Source organism: Melanostigma gelatinosum (genome assembly GCF_949748355.1).
Source record: "Melanostigma gelatinosum genome assembly, chromosome: 1".
Classification (NCBI taxonomy): domain Eukaryota; kingdom Metazoa; phylum Chordata; class Actinopteri; order Perciformes; family Zoarcidae; genus Melanostigma; species Melanostigma gelatinosum.
In genome coordinates this window covers 24,859,596-24,882,101 of record NC_136634.1, presented here as the reverse complement: position 1 = coordinate 24,882,101, position 22,506 = coordinate 24,859,596, and the positions used below count along the sequence as shown (strand labels likewise).

At 41.3% G+C, this 22,506-nt stretch overlaps 1 protein-coding gene across 1 annotated transcript in view; it reads left to right on the top strand.

Moving 5' to 3' along the window:
* LOC306780014 (synaptotagmin-9-like) overlaps positions 1-22,506 on the top strand; it is a gene marked incomplete at its 5' end in the record, with an annotated part of 69,070 nt that overhangs the window by 4,484 nt on the left and 42,080 nt on the right. The window contains 3 exons of the mRNA XM_079272179.1: positions 13,051-13,226; positions 13,902-14,119; positions 14,375-14,915. Of these exons, the coding sequence (XP_079128305.1) occupies positions 13,051-13,226; positions 13,902-14,119; positions 14,375-14,915 (935 nt within the window). The remainder of the gene's footprint in view (positions 1-13,050; positions 13,227-13,901; positions 14,120-14,374; positions 14,916-22,506) is intronic.

The following is a 22,506-nucleotide window of genomic DNA, read 5'->3' as shown; positions in this document are numbered from 1 at the left end:
TGTTTTCTTCATAGCAGCTGTGGCTGGGCCGCTGATATTTAAACATGTTACAATCCATCATTAAACATGTATGATGAAGAGGAAGTTCAAGCTACCAGAGTGGTTCCCCTGAGGAGCCGTGACCCACTTCCTCTTGTATTCGACTGCTCTAAATGCGCACACACACAGTTTGATCCACAACAAACAGCTACCCCTCTTAGTGGAGAGGGGGAGAGACTGGAGCTCTCTGATACTGGAAGTTTTGGGAGATTTTTTGCAACAGTTTCAAAACACGCTAACACGCTATCAGTTTGGCCTTATTAGCAGGAGGAAAGCCAGTGAGGGATCATGTCCTTATCGCAGTGCTAGCAACTCCGACAGTTGCTAGTGGTGTAAGAGAAACAATCATGAGAGTTACAGGGTGGTGCCTCTTCACAGATAACTTCATCATGAATCTTTATCGAATGCTTACATAAGTAATTTCAAAATATGCAACCATATGCAACAACAACTTTTTCACCAGAGGAAACATTACCCCTAGATATTAAATCTACACCTTCCACTTCCGGTGAAAAGTGTAGATAGAACAAATAGGAGTTGTGAGAGACATGACAAGGGTCTGATCCCTCACCAGCTTTCCACCACCACCACCCCTTCCAAATGTGTTTGGAAGGCGTGGTGGCTCTGGCAAGCTCACACCTGCCAGAGGTCGAACTTGAATCTCTAGTATGGCAGTGAAGCGTTTTCTGTTTTGCACCACGTTGCACAGCCAGTCAGTACGGATTGTACAAACACATCTTTAACACGAAACCTTTAAGTTGAATGTAGCGCACTCTCTGCACTGACTCACTCACTAGCTACTTGCAATGCGGCTCCCCTCACTGACCAAATTAACTGTCAACTCATGGGATTTACAGAATTTTACTTCTAGCCTCTACCTACTAGTCTTTGTTTACTGATCCATTAACCAAATAAACAAGGCTTAAATAGTAAAACATTCTCAGTACTGAGCATACCAGTTTAAACTGGCAACATACTGAACTTTCTAACACTCTCTAGAGACTAAATTGAAGAACACGTGGCTCTGGTCTGTACCCTAAACTGTCAAAAACTGCTGTAAAACTTTGTGTCAGACCATGTGCTCTGGAGGGCCCATTCTGGGCCCTGTTAGGATACCATCGTGAGGGGGGGGGGATCCCTGATTTTATTTGCCAGGATTGGATAATACTATTTTTTTATAAACCCATCACTAAATTTGCATTTAAAGCCCCACCCAAGTTCTTTGTAACTACTAGTGATTCACTTGATGCCATTTGCACCCTTAAAACTTAGCGAATGTCTTCGCAGGTGAAGACTTTATTAGTGTATAAATCAGTTGCTTTTCAATCAAAAGTGATCAAATATATAAACAGGAAGTAAAGCAAACTTAACTACTGATCGATTGTAAACGTATGCATGTTTTTTTTTATCTCCCGCCCACCGCCATGAAGGAAATGCATCTGGCGAGAGCCAGCAAGACCCACCGGTCTGAAGCGCTACATTATGAAACTCTGGCGGGACAAATTAGATTATGGCGGGCCGCCACTGTCTGAAAAAACTGACGGTGTTGTAGCAAACACCCTGCAAACGGTCCGCATATGTTACATGCTGCCTGCCTGTTACACAGCAGAAGAGACTGATACAAGTCAACAGCAACAACAATGTTCCACAGAAAGATGAAATACAGAAAATACATTCATTTCCTTGGCTCCATGATGAGGGATTGATTAAATGTTTGGGGAAATAGGTTAGGTTTCATTACACCCTTGATTGCATTTTTGAGGAATGGTTGCCAGGCAACATAACATTATTGGATATTTGGGAAAGAAATCTTTGAGCCCCTGGTGATATTCTTGAATGAGCTCAATAAAAGTTAATGGCTCACGCCTTCTCCTCTCTTCTCTTAATCCGAAATCCACCTACCCACAACACTCATTTGAATCCCCTGCATACAACTACTTTCCTTCTGGTGTTATCCATGCACAGGTATCCCATTCTATTCCCCACGCGGCATTGTGAAAGTTGTTTCCAGGACATTATCCCCATGCTTCCACTCAGAAACACACTCCCATGCCCTTTCACCTCATCTATTGTCTCATATTGACCCGCTGTTGACTTGGCTGTTGCAGCTTATTGAGCTGCACTAGTGCTGTGCTCCCCGGAGGACTGCGTATCGTACATCGAAGAGTTTAATGAGATGGCTCTAGCTCAAGGCCCGATGTCTGACTGTAGCAGGCAGTGGAACAATACATTTGTCATAATCACAGGCCTCCATTACTTAATCTACTCTTAATACTTCTATGAACCTGAAAGTTGCATCGTTTTTTGGATATTAAAATGTATACTTTCCAGTAATATGGCGTCAATATGGTTGTTGTTTTTTACCCTAAGATACTGAGTGTGTTGTTCTGATTGTTTAAATGATGCAAGTGGTGGTTAATATTGGACCAAGTGGCAAGGTTTTTACCAGTCTGGCAATGTTAAGCTACATGCTAACATGCTCACATTGACAAAGCTAACATGCTGTTGCTTAGCAGGTTATGTTTACCAGGTAATGTTTGCCATCATAGCTTAGCGTGTTAGCATGCTGGCATTAGCTCATTATCATTAAAACACAAGGTACAACTGATGTTAAATAGAATGTTCGATTGGTCATTCACCAAACCATTGGCCAAATACACTAAAATTGACCTGATGCTAGAACAGTGAAGTGATCACCAAAGCGATGACATGACAAAGTTAGGACATGAATGTTTTTCAATAGTTCTTGAATTATTTCAATTTGGACAACAATAGTAGATTCACCAACCTGCAGTTCCCATCCCCAGAGCATTCACCTCTCACTTTGGGAGCATCGGTCATTTAAAGTCCAAAATGGAAATACAAAGCGTAATTGTGGAAAATAATGAGAATTTCAGAATGAATCAGCCATTCAACTGTGATGTTTACACCATTACAGTAGTTTAATTGAAGGTTATTATCTGTGTAGGTGTGCCGGATAGTAAACAAGAATAAACTGGCATCATTGTGAGTACCTTGTGTGTCTCTGATTAGTGTCTGCCCTGCTCAGGGACTTAACAGTGAGTGTGATGGGCCTATAATGAACCTACCTCAGAGGCACGGTGACCTCTTTGCCAATATCCACTCATCACCACTAATGCTTGCAACCACAGAGAGAACAAAAATAAAACCAACAATAAAATGGTACATTCCCGAACTGCCCGAAGTCAGTGATGTTCATCAGCAATTTTTGCCCCCACTGACTGAAATCCAGGGGCATTTTCAAAAAATTGGGGGCACTTTTTGAAACTTGTGACATAACATTTAACCTTTGTTCAAAATAATATATATACTTATTTAGGCTTACAGTATATGAGCAATTGTCATCAAATGGCAATAAGACTATTAAGCAGTAGTCTACAGATTCAAAGTGTTTTCTTTAACAAAAAACAAACATAAATCAGACAATCATATTCAATTTTATTCTTATTTCTTTGTGGTTATTTATTGTTATTACATTTTTTAAACAACTATTAACTATTATTAAGTCAACACTGCCTTGATTACATATATATCAGTCATTGTATGGAATTATTGAGAAAGATATTTTTGTAGCACCTCAAATATTGTGATATTACCCATTTTTGTCCTGAACTTACGCATTAGTCGTGTGGAATTTTTGAGATTTTTTTTTTATAGCACCTTAAAAATAAAAAAAATGTGCCATTTGAAGGTACAAATTCAGTTCAGAGTTTTTACTGAGTAAAATATCTTAATTGACTGTCAGTCAGGTTTTATTCATTTCCAGCAACCCTCAAATCAAAGAATAAAGACACTTTAGCTGTATTTTCCCTTTAACTCACAAGATGCAGGTAGCATGTTTTATACTTAATGTGAATATAATTAATTTAATCTAATTTCCATTATGCAATATGTATACTTTGTTGGCATATTATTCTGAAAACCGGATGTTCGTCTGAAAAACCGGATGTTGTCTCACGTTAATCTTTCCGTTAACTTTCAAAGTCCTTCGCTCGCTCCCGATCTGCGCCGTTTGAATGAGTTTACCGTGAATTTCAGCATATAGGTGCACTAACATGTAAGTGTCTGCTGAGTTGACCGGAGTCTCGCAGTAGGTCTGATTAAGAAGCGCTCCGTTTTTTTATTTGTTTAGAAAGTTCGGGGGCATTTTTTGCCCCTCTCCCAGTGATATCGGGGGCAAAATGACATTTCTTCGGGGCATTTTTGCCCTTTGCCCTCGTGTATTTCCGACGCTGGTTATTATTATGATGTATGGAGTTAATAAGAAGAAACAAAGCCAAGTACAGAGAGGTTTTGTGTGGCCGTTTGTGTTTATACAGCCCAGTATGGGTCATATCTGAAAAGCCCGCAGCACATGATGCGCAAAGTTTCAACGTGGAGGTCTAACGATAGTGGATTTTTAAAGGACGACATAATAAATATAGTTAAAAGCTGGTGGCAGATTAATCGGCCGATATAGGGCATTGAACACGCAGAAATTTCAGCAAAAGTGGCCCCCAAATGATCACATATGGCCAATAGTTAGGCTTGCATTTATGGCTAACAGTTTATTTAGGAAGACGTAAAGTAAGGGCGTGGAGTTCGTGGCGGAGAATCGGGAGATTAGCAAAGTCAACTTTTACACTGTATACCGCAGTTCATGTCTTGTCACACCAATTAATGCCACATTTTTTACTTACCAAGTATTTTAGGTGTCTAACCTTAACCATACCTTATCCATAGTTTCCAGTTGTTTTGTTTTTCCAACTTTTGCCAACTTAGATTTTGGGACTGGAAGTGCCCTGGTTTCCAGTTGTAGTACGAGTACTTTTGATCAAATTACGTTCGAGCTGGCTATGGTTGAATGCAAGTAAAAAGTCTGTGTGGAGAGCAAAAGAGGTGGGACGCATTTGCCGAAATGCAATCTTAAACAATCTATGCCAACAGTCTTACATATGTTCCCATCAGCTAAACATGTGATGTTGACTCTCGCACACTTGGACGTGGAAAGTATAACTTCAGCTTCAGAGTTTTATGAGTCCTCTGTGTTCTTGGACTGAACTTGCTCTTGAAGTGAACGAAGCTGTCACCTGCATCACTTTATAGGCTTCCTTCCTGAAGTGACCCAGCATTGGGTTCTGTCCTCGTCACTGTTTTTGCTAATCTGCTCGTCTTTTTTTGGTGCAAAATGTCCTTAGACTCCTCCATTCTCTGGAAATCAACCCAACCATCTTATAGCCTTCCGCCCCTCAGGTAAAGCTACATGGCATCATTTTCATTACAGGCCTGAACCCATGAATTTTTCCTCTGGTCCTCTGGATTTTCGCCATTTTGGTTAACTCTTATCGCTTCTTCGTCAAAGAGGTCTTTCTGGAGTTTAATAGAGGGTCTTCCTTTAGATAAATTGGCTTTTGGACATCGCATTTGCTGTCATTATAGGTCTCCTTCCTCAGCCAAGACTGGAAACACATCTGCAGAATTGCATCATGCCTGTTCCAACATTTCTCCATTGGCAACCGGTAGCTTTAAATTGATTGTAGTGATTGCATTGAGTTCAGCTCCTTGTCACCGCTCACATCTTTTAACCCTTTGTAGATTGCAGTGGGCCACATTTCCTTGCCAAATCTTTTAACTGGTTTAATCTAATATTGTGTCTTCAGATCTCGCTATTTTGAAAAAAAAGCTCTGAAAACAAGTGGAATTATTCCACACCTTCTTCTGAAGTTTTGAAAATTGAAAATTAAAGCTAAATCTATGACAAAATGGCTTTCTAAGATGGATATGCAGCATTGTAGAACTCTAAAAGAAATTCAGATTTTTTGTGAGGCTTTGTGTGTGTTTCACATGCTCTTTATGTTGGATTGGAATCCACCAAACATTCCTTAAACAGCAAGAGCTGGGAATGTGTCTCAGGGGAAAAGCGTTTTTCACCCCTAATGATAATGGATTCATAGTACAAAATGAAAGAGGCTGAGTTGGGAGGGACAGAAAAAAGCCAATGCTAAATGAGCTTTCGGGCAGTTTTGATGTGCACTGTAACCACAGCTGTGCAGATCACAGGATTCATTTTGATATAATTGGAGATAAATTCAACTTATGGATGTATATTGTTACCAGACAGAAGCTACTCTATGATTCAGCTCCAGCAGAATGTATATGATGTCAGTGCCTTTTGATTTGACTGTGTGAGAAGAAAGGCAATCTGTCGGTAGGGTGCTGAGGGTTAAACACTTTGAATACAGAATAAAGATTGCACAGATGGATACACGCACACTCAAAAGGTTAATGAATAAATTCTCATTCCTGCTTGGAAACTCTCCTAGCCCCCGACAGGAGACAAATGTGGTGTGTCTGCATGTGTTAGTGTCAGTGCATGTCACACTAGAACATGCCAAATTAAACGTGCGGAACTGGCAGGAACATTTAAGTTTCATAGTTGGTGCTGGTGGGTCTCTTTTCTGCTTCTTTCTACAGAATAGCTGGATAATCAGGCACCCTAGAGCGTGTTGTTGATTCTCACAACGCCTCATCAAAGGGAGATTTAGTCCAAATCAATAAAAGCAGCCATCTGTGTGTCTGTTCGCTTTGGGGTTTTCAGCTTGATTCACATCAGAGGCAGGAGAACGCCTTTGCCAAGGCTTCTATCAGGAAAAATCAATTTGCAGTGTTGGACAATGAAAATCGGACTCTGATCCCTCCCACTGACGCTGGTGCTTACTGGTGGTGAGACGTTCTCTCTGTTGCTTTAAAACCTTAGATGCGTTGCTTTTATCATGTCATTTTGATGCAACAATTTTCAACCTCGTTACCAGAACTGCCCTGAACCTGTTATCGTAACAGAATTGACCTTTTTGCTTAGTTCTCTTCCCTTAGTTGCTATTGCTGCACCTTTCCATTCTTGCATGGCACATACGAGGCAGTGGATAACGAGCGGCACATTTACCACTGAACAAATTCCTAGCGCTTTTATCAGCTGTAACAAGTAACTTTAGCTCCATGAGTTAGATAAAACACTGTCTCCAGCTTTTTAATGTTTGCAGCTGATTAGTTTTAAAATGAAAACTGCAAAATATTCTTAAGGGGAGACACAGTTGAATAGGGTAAGAACAAAAAATTACTGATAGATGTCACCATGAAACCTCCCCAGTTGATTTCATACACTAAGATAATTCATCTCAGTTTTTGAAATGTTATTTTTATATAAGCATATGAGCATTCTCTTTTTAAATGAGGTTATTTGCATTGGATAAAGCTAGGCTAAACATGTAATTTCATTTTGTTTTTTACAGAGGGAATTATAGATCATCTCTTTTTATCAATCCATACATTTAGAAGATACAGTCAACAGCCATATAGAATCTATTTATGGCATGTTTTCAGTGATAAGATGTAAATCAGGCTGTGAAGGATCGATGAACAAACCCCAACATTTAGATAGGAATAAAAATGAAAAGTTTGGTGGATGTAAGAGCTATTGAAGTGCATCTTTCTGGCTTAGAGAGGGTAAATAGGGTAAAAAAAAATGAACAAATAGATATCAGCATGAAACTTTATAGAATGACTTTTTTATATTTCAAATTTTCAAAAATATTTTGTTTTCATATGCAAATGAGGCGTTAACTAACAATAACGTTTTGTGAATTCAGGATATTCCGAAATTGGCAAAGTAGTAAAACAAATACCCTTATGTGTACTGTGGATGTTCTCTTTTCCATGAGTCTGAAGGAAGACATGTATGGAAGAAAAATAGCCCAAAATTCACACATAATTCTCACTTGATGGCTAAAAAACTGCGGATAAAGTTGCATGTCCCAGGAAAAAAAATCGGAATCCTCACCAGTTAATAAAGAAGAAACGGAAGGAGCAGAATTGTCCTTGCATTGCAGTGTAGGCCAAAAAAAAAAAAATCGTTCTTTTATTAATATGATGAGGAAATGTTACGCCAGGCTGTTATTTCATTCTAACGACCATCTTTGGCTACTTAAATTACATACTTGGACAATCAACACCCGAGATCAGTATAAGCTCTTTTGTTCGTGTTTGAAAACTGAATGTATTAACAATGTTACAAGAGAAAAGGCTTTGAGGACGAGAACTAGAGCTCTGTACAGACCTAAAACGAAGACCGGATATACTAGACATGGAGTGGGCTAGAATGGGGCCTTTTCTTTTAACCTAAACAGTAAATATATAATGCAGCAGGAAACGCTCCTTGACATTGGAAGTACAGTCGTGTTAGCTGGACATGCTTAAGTTTGCAGCTTTCGTGAAAGGAGACGATTTCACTGTTTAATCCATTCTGTTATGTTCTTGGTTTTTGAAAATCTTAAAAAAAATAATAATTACATATTTATTGAATGAATTTGCATGGATGTCCAAGTAGGGCAGCACAATTGATTTTCTCAATTGTCAAAGGTCACATGTGTGTAATAAATACCATTTTAAATTAAATATTGCACATCATATTCCACAGTTTGTTACAGATCTCTTCAAAAAGCTCACCATTTTAATGTTTTTCAGTGAAAATGAGAGCAATGATGTAGAAAATATCACAAATCATATTGCAATTGCAATATCAGTCACAACTATCACAGTAGGATATTTTTTCAAAAGCATCCAGCCCTATGTACAAGTAAAGAGTGCTTTTTTGAATCATGGCTATGATGGACATGTATGTTCTTTGTTCCGAAAGCACCAAATGAGAACTCAGCAAGGGATTTCACTGCCCTATTGACCACTTAGACTTTGATGTAAGCGACCTCTAATGCCTACATGCTTTATACTTGCATCAGTTATTCCTTCATACATAAACACAAGCAACCCCAGCACAGATAATTACACTAATCAAAACCTCTCTGACCTTTTTTTTTATTTTTTTTATTACAATTGTAGACTTCCTTTCGCTTATTGATTATTGAAGCTCCTGAATCCAATTAATGGCCACCAGCTGTACAGGGTTTAGGCACCGGGTGCCTTGATTGCATCCTGCAAAAAGGACATGAAAAGCGGGGACACCGTGCGGCTTTAGAAAAGGTTCTTACAAAGGTAATCGAATGAAGCCACGGGCCGTATTCTAAAAGCTTATCAAATAAGGAGCCACAGTGTTTTCAATATTGATTTATTTTTGGTCTAAAATATTTCGAAAGGAAGGTGGCTTGAATGGAGATTGGATAGCCTTGGACAGAAACAAGGTTTACACAAGGAGAAATTACTTATGTTGGCTGTAATTTCATTTAGGTACAGAAAACCTGAATTCCAGGTGTGAAATAATTCTATTTTTTGCAACACCTATTAGGCACATCAAAACCAGGGCACGGCTGGACAAGCTGCACGCTCTCTAGCCGAGTCAGCTTAGAATACGAGCCCTGCACTCAGGGACACACGCTGTATATCATCTCTCTGCTACTTTCAATTCCCCCCAGCTGGTGCCCGGTGTATATAGCTGCACACACAGGAGGGCTGTGTTCATGCCCGCCTCATTTCACAGATCTTAGCGCCTACTGTGCTCTGATGGCAGTGCTTTGCAAACATAGATTCCTTTAGGTTTTTGCCCAGTTTATTGGGATATTACAGCTGCGGTTGGTGATCTTCTTTGAAAACATCCTTGTTATATTTGTTGGAATTCTCTTGACATCGATCGACATAGGATCGAGCCCACCTTATCAAGATTTTTACTGACTAATCACCCTCAACGTTCCAAATAACACCCCTGACGGCTTTCAATGGACTATTACCGACCTAACAACGTCATATGAATAAATCCACCAATCACAGGCCTTAAAAATCCCACATAGACACTGAGTCACAGCAGATTTTTTCAAGGATGAGCCATTATGACATCTGTAAATAACTGAACATGACTGAAAATTATTGCAAACTGCTTTATTACGATGTATTGAACACTCTTAAGCAAGTGAATATATCGTTAATATGTAGTTATATAGTCTATACAATTAGAATAGAGCAGCGCAAAATGTGGTTCAGAAAATCTGAATTTTGTTTTAAATTCTGTACTCAGACTTCATTTTATGCTGGCCTGCTAAGTAAAATTAGCTTGGACAGACCACAAACCTGTTGTGCTATGACTGTGGAGTGAGTTTCGGGTTCATTAGGCACTCTTTTTTTTTTAAAGTTCAATAAAAGTGCTTTTTTTCAGGCGAAACTGAAACTTTTCAATTTGAGCTGTGCCATAAGTGTATCAGTTATTAACCAGTAACATATAAACACAATATTTACACATGTGAACAAGTCTCTCACAAGTTTTACATGTATTATACCATCAACATTATTAAAATAGACCTTGTAGTTCCAGATCTACAGTCTAAAAGGTATGGGTATGCTATTTTTGAGCAGAGGCCTAAAAATAGTGCTAGGGCTATAAAGGAGCCACTCCCCAGACCAGGAAATTGTGCTGCTGTTCAAGCTCTTTTCTTGAACTTTGATCTTTGGAAACATTGAGAGAGAGAGACAACTATCATATTTGCATTTTCAGGCATAGGACAAACTTTTCTTCAGAAAACTGAGAGGGTAAATCAACACTGAATCACAGAGCGGCAACGTTGCACCGCTGTCTATGGGCTGACATGTTTAGTCATGTTAGTTGCGCCCTAATCGGTGATGTCACAGCAGGTTGCTCACTTTTGACATCTGATGGATGCTGTGCCATGACATCACTGTGGCCCAATGTGCAACATGAATGCAAACGGCAATTAAATGGACATAAAATAGAATCCCGAGCCCCCTGCTGTATCCATGTTTCGTAACAACCTACTTTGCTGGAGAGGCCAGCGGTAATTGTTGCAATGGATACCAATCAACTGTGTGTAATCTCCACATCATGTGCCATTTAATTACATGTTCTATGCCTTGACTTGATGACGGTGGCATGTCTGTGGCATATCTTTACACTGCTTGTATAGCATAGATTTTGAGAAGGCAGCTGCAATATTACTGCCTTACTGTGGCTTCATAAAGTATTCAGACTAGAGGGTGACAGGAGTAGATTTTCGCTCCACTAAATTCCACAAAAACTCCAAATCCCAGAAGAATGACTCTCATTCAATCCTCTTTTCCGTGTTGTGTGTCTGGTTAAAAAAAAAGAAAATAAGAAGATCTATTGTAATCACAATTCCCCTCCCATCTGCTCCCATTGACATTTTTCCTGTCCCTTATCATTCACCTGATGAATAGTGAAATTGACTCCCATCCATAGACTGTATACAAGAATTGGACATAGTCACCGCGACGTCACCCATTGGTTTGTGGACTACGGTTTTGAAAGATTGGGTTCAGCATATGGGTCCGTTGCCATCTTGGTTTTTGGCTGTGGCCATCTTGTTTTTTTGCAACCAGAAGTGACTCGAGAGATTGGAGCAAAATTCAACCAAATGCTGACACTTTTTGAGGCAACCAATATGTTGCAATTACGTTTTTTGAACTGAAAAAACACAGAGAAATGGTTGAAGTTCTAAGACAAAAACACAACAAGGAGGCTGCTGTTCTTGTCCCATTTTACACCAAAACTCAATGTTGACTTATATTAACTACAATAATCCGGAATTTAAATAACGAGCCAAATCATTATGTTTTTACTCAACATTGTTTGTAGCGTTTTTGTTTTGTTTCAATTTACAACTGTAATCACCATGCAGGACAAAATATGCTTTTTAATCTCTCAGTTCAGCACAGTGATGCTTAATGCATCTATAAATGAGTACAGTTGTTTGGAAAAACAGTGATAGTTCAGAGAAAATACAGTTGCAAAAAAAAAAAAAAAAGTTGAAATGTGGATGCATATTTTTCTTCTTCAATTAGTTTCTAACTCAATATGGGCCTTGTGTAGTTTTATAATAAAGACTGGAACATGTTTTTCTTTCTAACACAAGACTGGACTCTAATTGCATCCATTAATGAGCTCATACACATATCTCACATTGTGCCTGAGCACTCTCCGCTGTCCCATTAAGAGATGCTCTCAGCTCTTTTAGTGGGGAAGTCAAATGATAAAGGCTGTTGAATAGACTGTTGAATAGATTTGCAATGCAATTTGAACATGACATCGAACAGTTAACACAGGGCATGTTTGTTCATAATGTGAAGCTCAGAGTATCACTGATATTGTCAGTATATCATGGCAACTGCAAGGCATTGTACCAAACCAGGACACTCAGTCCGATGGGTTAAAAAAAACTTCAGACTTTCTTTCTCAGTGTTGAGTCTGATTCAGAACGACTAGCAACAAAGAAAAAGAGAGCTGAAGAAGAAAGCGGTGGTAGAGAAAGATACAGAGAGCACAGTCATCTCTCTCTCTCTCTCTCTGTAACTCTTTCTCTCTTCCGGATTGAGAATGAGGTTGTCATCTTACATAGCTAGCTAACTCAAAAAGTCATGACAAAAATAGCAACAAGCACGCAAATTGACTACTGGTTACGAAACAGTATCAAGTAATATTGATGCCTCTATATAACACAAGTAAAGAGCCATCAGTGAAAAGGTTGGCTTTTTGTTCTCTCTGGGAGCCAACACAGACGCCACGCTGTTGGAGGCCCAGACCATATTGCCGGGCCCACTGGGGGTAAGGGAGACAAGGGAGAACCAGAACGATGACTTTGCGGAGCAGACTGTCGATCTCTGCTGCAGTGAAATGAGAGGTTTTCTAAAGGGACATGGTGCTCGGAAAAAACTACCGCTTTTGTCCACAGGGACTTCCGAAATCAACAATAAATGACAGTTTCTGGTGGTAGCTTTAAGACAACATATGTTTGAGCAATGTAAAAAAATCCTAACTGCTTCTAGCTAAAATGACGACAGCGGAACACTACCACGATGTATGGTTGAATGAATAAGGTGAAACAAAAAGGTTTTAGAGCCCTTTTTTTATAAAAAGTAATGAAAATAATACAGTCTGTCCTCTCTGGGGAGCCAGGTTTGTCTGTGCCAGCGCTTTTCACTGGCAAAGCTGTGTTCACTGTTCATTGAGTCCCCCCCCCCCCCTCTCTCTTCCATCTCTAGATGTATCGGTGAGCCTGTTGTCCCTGCTGGTGACCACCTGTGGTCTGGCTTTGTTCAGCGTCTCTCTCTTTGTCTCGTGGAAGTTATGCTGGGTGCCCCTGAGTGGCCGCTTCCTCCCAGATGTCCTCAAGGGGGCGCACTTTCTGGGAGGGGACCAACAGCCCGTCCTCACAGAGGTAAGGATGGTGATGTTCACATTCAAAAGTGAAAAGCATTGATATGTCAAGCAACATTTAGTTTTTCATATGACAAATTTATATTTTCTTTGTGTAAACAGAGTGTAGATAGGAAATATTGACAAAGTCTCCATCTGCATAGTCACCCATAGGTTTCTGAGGAGCAGTTGTTAAGCTCAGAGTGGGTGGCTCCAGCATTTTGAGAAGCTAGTTTTAGGCACCTCCATGTTGGCTATATTTCTTCAGCTCGAGAGGTTGCCATTTTGCGTGGCCACGATGCTTGAAGTTATAATCCTTATGTTTTAAAAGAAAAACATTTTTGTACTTTCCCTCCAAATGGGCACCTTCCCAGCCATGCGTTACACTAATTCAACACCAGCTCCCTCCTGATCCCGCCTCCATCTAATACAAATAAATTGATATAAGAAGGGAGCAAACAACAGTTTCTTTCTGTTTACATGTAGCCGTAGTGCAGTAGGTTCATAGCACATGTAGCCATTACCACAATGTAAGCCATTACCACAGCTCCACTGGTTCAGTCCAGTGGATGGCCAGTCCTAAAGGAGCGATCAATACACAAATGGCGTGCTAGGCTTAACTGTAGGCTGTTGCCACTATTGCGTATTTGCATTGCTGTAACTATTACACAAGCTGCTGTTGACATATGCCCTACAGGTGGACGGGGACGAAAGGGAGTACAGCGAGGAAGGCTGTGTGAAGGAGCCATCAGGACCCCTCTCGGCTGTGGCTGTCCCAGAGTCAGGCCTAAAGATAAGCCACACGTCGCCTGACATCCCACTGGAGACCCAGACCAAGGTGGAGAAAAACCAGTTCCACACTCTGGCCAGGGACAGGGTCCAGAGACAGATAACTGAGCCTACTTCGTCTGTACGGTCAGTACACATCAAAACCCCAAAGCTACTGTCCATCTTTGGCTTTGGCAGATTAAACACAGATGGACACACACAGACACCTAGACCTTTGATTTAAGAGATACCTTTTTACAAAGTTGACAGCATACAATATATCAGGCTTAAGGACACAAAGTGGCACCAGCAGTGGCCTCACAGCAACAAAGACTTAACAAAGAAGAGTCAATCAAAATAGTTTGAATGTTTTTATTTGTCCACTTTTACACTTTGTTTCAGGCACAACTCCATCCGACGTCAGATGAACTTGTCTAATCCGGACTTCAACCCTGCTCAGTTCCAGCGCCAAGAGTCACTATCTGGTTTGGGCCGAATCAAACCAGAACTCTACAAGCAGCGATCCGTGGACGCAGAAGATGGCCATCACCCCGACGGCTGTGGGCGTCTCCTCTTCGTCCTGAAGTTTGACTTTGACCTGGAGCAGCTGATCGTGAAGATTCACAAGGCCCAGGACCTTCCCGCCAAGGACTTCTCAGGGACTTCCGATCCTTACGTCAAGATCTACCTGCTGCCCGACCGCAAAACCAAGCACCAGACCAAGGTGCACCGCAAGACACTCAACCCGGTGTTCGATGAGGTGTTTCTCTTTCCTGTGGCATATGCCGAGCTGTCGAGCCGCAAGCTGCATTTCAGCGTCTACGACTTTGACAGGTTCTCTCGCCATGACTTGATTGGCCAAGTGGTGGTGGACAACTTCCTGGATCTTGCTGACTTTCCACGGGAGACTAAACTGTGCCGGGACGTACAATACGTGACCTCGGTGAGAAAGCAACTTTTATCCATTTCCTTAAATTCTATCACTATGTGGCTATCTCTCTTCCTCTCCTCCTTTGCAACACTGATGCTGCATGTCTTAGTAAAGCTTTCCATTTGTTACTGTCAGTACCAAGGTGGGTTGTTAATAGTGAGCAACTGACTAGAATATAGCAGCATTATTACAGATGGATACATGTGTACGTCCGTTAGACCAGCAGTATACATACCAGCATAAATCCCGTTCCCTTTCTTGAGTTTGGCCAGAATCCGGTCAAACAACCAAAAAGAGCACAACACCCTGTAATAACAGCAGGGGGAGGTAGATATATCAATGGACTTGTGTCTCATTTCCCCTTCAAGTGGAACTAATCTGTGGTTTCAGGAGGCAGAAACAGAAATATACTTAGACACAGTTAATGTTTAATGAAAGCAGTAGGAAACACTTGGGGGTAGTGACCCAGATCCACGCTGACATAAGACTGGGGTTGGTTTGACAGAGATACAGCGACACTGTCTATATTACATTATTCTCTTTGATAAATCTACAGAGTTGGTACACTGAGTAACTCAGTAAGAAAGTTGGAGCCTCCTGCAAGGGAATTCCTCATGGTTAGCCTGTGTTATAGAGTGAAGAAGTCAGTCTGGTGTGTCTCAGTTTGGGATAAAAACTCTGGTTTTCCGGTCTATGGGCTACAGTTACTTTGCTCATGATCAATCAGTTTATGGAATGACAATACATAAACATGTGAGATTCCATATTCAATTGATAGTTTATGGTATGTATATTTCACAACAACATTTTCAGAAACTAAGTATTTCGACAGCAAGTAATAAGAGAAGCTGTGTTATATTTTCACAGCTCACGGTCACTAAATAACACAATTTTATACAGTACTTGAGTACTTCATGGACTGTTAGAGAGTTGCAGGCTGGCAAAGGTAGAGTTATTTAAAGCTTTGCATGTCACGGGAGTTCACAGGTAGGACCCAAACGCAAGACCACAGGAGACAGAAGTCAATGGAAACAGGTTTTATTTAGCCTGACTAAGACAAGACTAAGACAGGAGCCCATGGTCCGACACCCGAGTGGCAGATCGACGGTGTGAGGCCCGTGGCTCGACACCGGAGGGCTGGTAGCTTGACGGCGTGAAGTCCCGTGGCTCGATACCAGAGAGTAGGCAGATCGACGGTGTGAGTCCCGTGGCTCGACACCAGAGGGCTGGCAGCTTGACGGCGTGTGTAGTCCGTGTAACACAAGGAGGGCAGAGCGGCGGCGTGTAATCCGTAGAACACAAGGAGGGCAGCGGATGCCACGGGGTTGAAGCTGGTGAAAGACGGTACGACCTGACAACCCCAGACTGCAGGACCAGAGTTTATATCGTGACAGGGGACTCATTAGTGGGACCTGAGTCTGGTGTGTCAGGCTGCAGGAGGTGATCGGCTGGAGTGTCCTCAGCTGTGCACAATCACGGGTGTGGCCATGGGAGGTGTCTGGAGGCAGAGGACAAACACAGAGCACATGGCACACAATAACAAACGGGGGAATGACAGAACACATGAGGAGATCAGGGGAAACACACAACGGGTCAGACAGGGATCCTGGATCCTGACATTGCATAAGACGATTGAGTTCTGGAGGTGTGCAGCACTTGCGCAAGGTTGGCTTCGCCTGTGGTGGTGGGGCCCAAAGTAAAATCTTTTCACGGGGCCCAAAATCCCTGGCGGCGCCCCTGGATTTAACGATCTTAAAAATAGCCAGAGGCATCTCTAACTCGTCTAAGCATTGTGTACAGGGCAAGGTTTAGAACTTTGGTAGCGATACTTGAGTAGGTTTAGCAGAAATCATACCAAATGTTACAAAACATGCCACTTTCTCAGAACCCATCGACGATCTGTCTGATGATCATTTAACATCTGGGGGCAACGACCAATATTGTTGGGGTTCCGGTGTAGCCAGCGGATACTTGAATAACTGACAACGGATATCAGAGCCAAATTCTGCGGAGTTAAGCAGTTATTTAAATGTATGTAGGTGCTGTGTAGATGCTCGTGAAGCTCAGAGACTTGCCATACAAACATCAGTTTGCTGTGGGTGTCCATGGGTTTTTTTAATGGGTTTTTGGTTAGATGCCAGAAATAAGGTCTCTGTTCAACACAAGCTGAAGAGATTTTAATGTTTTGTTGTGCAAAATACATCAGTAAATTTCCAACTGTGAATTTTAGGTATCTTAAAAAAGGCGATTGCTAACAAAACGTCTTCACGCCGACTCGTCCTCCTTCACAGCCCGTTGTGTATACTCGCCTTCGTGCCAACATGGTGTAGTTCGTTTATAGTCTGACATTAGCTTTTTACTTCTAACGACTGCATTCACGCTTCAGAAATCATAAAAGTGAAGATTATCTTGATGAACAAAACGTGTAAGTATTACAAATTAGAATTTTCCACAGAGCTTATTCTCTGCAATAATCCAAAAAGGAAATATCCCATTGGCTTTTTGTCGATGGAACCAGTGCGATGCTAACTTCCGGGTTGGCCTACGACAATATGTCATCCCTGCGGCACTCTATCAAGTGGCTGCTTTCCAAGGTAAATAGAAGCGAGTCCTACTGGTTATTAATATAGTTAGAACACTAAAATCAACTGTTTTCAAAACATTTACATATGAATAAATACATGTCTTGATATTTTTGGATATTTACGAAACTTTATGCAATTGTATATATATCATTTGCATGAGTTTATGTCACTTGCCTTTTGCTAAGAAACCCATGAAACTTCATATCAGCATATCAGACAGAGTGTTTTGGGAAGCTAACCCTGGCGTCTAGTGTGTGGCCTGATTTTTTGGGAGAGACTTTGAACCTTTCGCCGACAACATCTGCTCCTCATCAAGTAATTAAGTTCAAAGTTGCAGCAAATGATCGTTAGCTGGGTCAGCACTCAACCAGCTCTGACCTGTTATTGCAGCACTAACAGACCCTTGTGGGAGAATGCTGCCAACACACACACACACACACACACACTCACTCACTCACTCACTCACTCATCTTATTGGAGCCCAAATATTGTTTTAACACCTTCCAGCTAAATAAGGTCAGTATAAATGGGTCAGAAGCTCCTCAAGTTCACAAGGCATCCGACTTGTGAATAGCTACCCTGTCTCCTATGTCCAAGTCTGAGGCGTCAACTTTCTAAATATAATCCCTTATTAATCATCCATTCACCCAACACAGACTGCAATCAGCAATGCTAACTACTGGGCTTTTCCAACTCAGGGTAAAATGTGTTTACTTTGAGCAACTTTGGCATACTTTTGTCTTCCAAAGCAAGAAAATAAGATTTGTTGTATTTCAAGATATATACATTTTTTAAATTTTACCCAATTCACAAACAAAACTAGACTGAATACTAATCATGCACAAACTATGTATGAACTTAACAAGTAATTAAACCAAACAAATAGCAAAATAAATTACTTTCAAAAATCGAATCCAAATAAAGCAAACATCTCGAATAATGTTAGTAAAATGAAAAATAAATACTAACAACAAACTAGAAAATTCCTAAAGAAATTTTGACAGTGTGGCTTCTACTGCCCGAAGAAATCACAATATATACACACGCCAATGTTCCGGTATTGTCATTCAGGTTCAATTGAAATAGCGCTACTCTCTTTTCTGCATTTTAGATTCATACTCTTGGATTGAAACTTGTATTTGTGGGGCTTTTATTTTGAAATGGTGGGACTGGGTGGGGGAGAGAGGGGGAGAGGAGACAGAATCATAATGTTTGACATTTTCAACAAAACTACCTGTCAAACATATGCCCTTCATACCAAAACCATCAAACTAATCAATGAAATATGGATACCGTGAGAGAGAGAAGACTCTGGCAAACGCGCTGATGTGTTTTTTATGTTTGTGGTCTTAAAAATGTGAGCCCAAGCGCAATATGCAAAACTGGTACCGTCTGCGTTCTTTGAGAAATGAGTGGTTAGATTTAACATGGAGTCTAATGGAACAGTTGGTTGGAGTTCATGTCGCTCTGAGGCTCTTTGAGCCAAATGTGTAAGTCCGTTGGATTCCACAGACATCTGTGTGCGACAGCACAACATTTCCAAGCTTTTTGGCCAAAATGGTGTTTCAAGAGTAAAAATTGTGGGAGCTGGAGCAATTTGTTTGGAAAAATCACAGATTAAGTGTTGTTTTAGCTCTCTTCACGCCGCAACCCCATTCAAGTGAATGGAGAAATTTCGCTCAATTTTTGGGGATTTTCGGGAAAACCGCTGGGCGAATCTCCCCGAAAAATAGTTTCCACGCTATTCCCGATCAGGCCGCACGTTTATATGTATTTTTCACGCCACTGTTGGCAACGCTGTGTGAGATTAGATAACGCTTATACATAGAGGAAATAGAAAAGCATATTTGGTGTCTATTGCACCCCAGGTGCGCGAGCTGCCTCTAGGGGGTGCGCGAGAGGAACAATGTAATGGTGGTCTCATGGTGCAGTTCTGTCTCCTAAAAATTACGTTCCCCCAAAACTAAAATGCATTCTCAATTACATTTGACCATAAACGTATTTTCTCCCTGATTACGTTTGTTTGACATATTACAAATACATTTCTCATCAACATATCTTTGCCAAACTCTAGTCTTTATTATTTTTTCTGTGATCTGCCTCGCCTCTACCCCGCCACCCATGAGTTGTTGACCCGCGGCCTGTTCCGAGGGCTGACAGACCTGACGATCGGGTGCCTCGCGGCGGGGGCGGCTGGAGACCTTGCGTCCCGGCGCCAACGGGTGAGCGAGCGCCACTCGGAACCATAAAACCAAGTCCCGGATTTCACCCGGGGGATATTCTGGAGGTATTGTGACCGGGTGATGTGCCTCGTTGCTGGGGAGGTATGAGCCGAGAGTGGCGGGGTGTTATGGAGGTATATATTACAACTCTGTGTTGTTCCCGTGCGTCGATGAGCGCATTTCTGCCGGAGACAGGCGGCGTGTTGTGGTCGTATTCTGACCGCGTAATAAGGAGAAGGAGAGGCGGTGGTGGAGAGGGAAAATGTTTTTAAAGAGATGGTGGAATGTATGATTGGAGAGAGAGAAGCAAAAAAGTTGGACGTGATCCCGGTGTCCAACAACACTGTCGCGCGCATCGATGCTTTGTTCGAAGACATCCTGGCTACATTAGTCGGTCGCGTGAAGAAGAGTGAGTTTTACTCTCTGCAAGTAGACGAGCCTACAGATGTGGCCAATCTGGCCAATCTTCTGGTGTACGGTGCAGGACGTTTTTTTTGTCTTTTTTGTGTTTTCTATCTTGTAAACAAACGCCACGCGTGAGCAAACTATTCTCTCATTAGTCCGATTTTTATGCGGTTATAAACATTGCTCGGTCCTTACCTCATTACGAACCATCCAGTAATCCATTTGGCTCAATTTGCAGTCAATCAGCTGACCACTTGAATGCATCGTTTCCTGAGATGTTAACATTTGTATATTGAATAAATGCCAATGGTGAGTTCCCTCATTTCTTGCTCAGCTGGTGGAGATGTGTCGTATTTAATGATTTTGAGTGTCAAGAGACTTCCCAGCTTGTTCACTGGATTGATTCAATTTGCTTTGGGACATCATGCTCTTATATGGGCTTGCCTATTTTCTCCTCAGCTGTAGATTATTCTGAGACAAAGACATTAAAGAGCTCAGAGATGCTGCCAGGGCCAGTCAATACTATTGACTGCAGTCTCGTTGGCTTGTAATTCGGACATTGATAAATGGGGTCAGCATGTGCATATGCCGTGTGTGTAAGTATGTGGTTAATTCATAAAGGAGGTCCCCATTTCCCAACAATGGCAAATGGTAACATATAACATGCACTTGTCCTCCCATGTGCCCTCAGGGACTAAGTGAGAAATATGATTCCCTAGATCAGGGGTCGCCTACACGCAGCGATACTCTGTAGCGTTCATTTCTTTAGCTTGGTCTCAATCTGCAGTTGGAGGCTACCTTAACTCTGTGGAGTGAAGGTTTTATTCCACTAATCGATACATTCTGGTGATGCCGTCGAAAATCAAAATGTTTGAAGTGTATTCAGACAAATCCGACTTCAGTTTAATACTGTCGGCATTTAGTTTGACACAAATCGTGAGCATGATTAACCTGTCTAACTGGGCTAAACCAACCAGCGTGCCACAGCGCCACAACTGGTGCGCTGCCAATGCTTACACTTTTAACTCTCACGAAGTAACACTTTAAGATTTTTCAAGAGAACGAAGCTAGCTGTTTACCTTCATTCCCAGTCTTTATGCTAACCTAAGCTAACTGTGTCCTGGCTCTAGCTTTATAAATTATTTAGCACACGGAAATGAGGGTGGTATAGATCTTCTCTTCAAATATCTGTAAAACACTCCCGGTTTACAACAGGCACTACCAAATTGCCCCGGTTTAACCACAATGAAAATGTTGAGAATAGTGTTATACTTGTTTTCAGCGTTTATTATGCTCCGTCTCATTAACGAAATATAGAAACATAAACAACGCACCCTGCTCCTAAATGTCAATCAGTATGATGTTGCCATGGCTGTTGCTATGATGCTTGCAGCTCTTTTCTGACTGTCAGTTTGCAACTATTTTGTGTTTGGTTATTAAAAGGTATCTGACAATCAATAGTTTTATCGCACCTTTGCAATCCGTGTGTTTCCTGTGTTAGTAGTGTTTTGGTGGATTTTCGGCGCTGTCTATGGTGTTGATGTGTGGGATATGTGTGTAGGTGTGCTAAAAGCGATGAAACAATAGACCTTTCTCACAGCAGTTTGACTTGTCATAAACAGGAAGAGCACAGGTGTTACTAATTACGCTAACGATGGCTCCGTTATATTCAAGTGGCCAAGTGACGCAGCGTGAATGAAATCAAAGCAGCTAAACAGATTTCAGCCGTCATTCATTTCATCGTTCACACCTGGGCTTCTTCCCTATTGTGACAAGTCTTATTGTCTTCTGTGAAATGGGTCCATTGTCCCCCATCCTGATTCAAACCGGGACCCCTCGTGCGTTTTCAAAGTATGGGTTCCCAAAATTACACTGGTATTTCTGAATGAATGTGGTACAGATTTAATGAAATGCTATGTATTGGATCAGAGAGCACCTTTGTTAGAGGGCAACTCTTGATACGCTATTACACTCTTTTCTTAGAAACTTTGATACAAATGTCCATATACAGTATATAAAACAATAGATAGCACATAATTGATGAGACGCCTATTCATGAGACGGACTTTTAAATTTCCTTCGACAGCTGCAACATATTCAGTCTTATGGCTTTCCACGGCATGTACTCGTCTACAAATCAGCTACCAGTTCTGTGTGTACACTGAGTAACTCAGTAAGAAAGTTGGAGCCTCCTGCAAGGGAATTCCTCATGGTTAGCCTGTGTTATAGAGTGAAGAAGTCAGTCTGGTGTGTCTCAGTTTGGGATAAAAACTCTGGTTTTCCGGTCTATGGGCTACAGTTACTTTGCTCATGATCAATCAGTTTATGGAATGACAATACATAAACATGTGAGATTCCATATTCAATTGATAGTTTATGGTATGTATATTT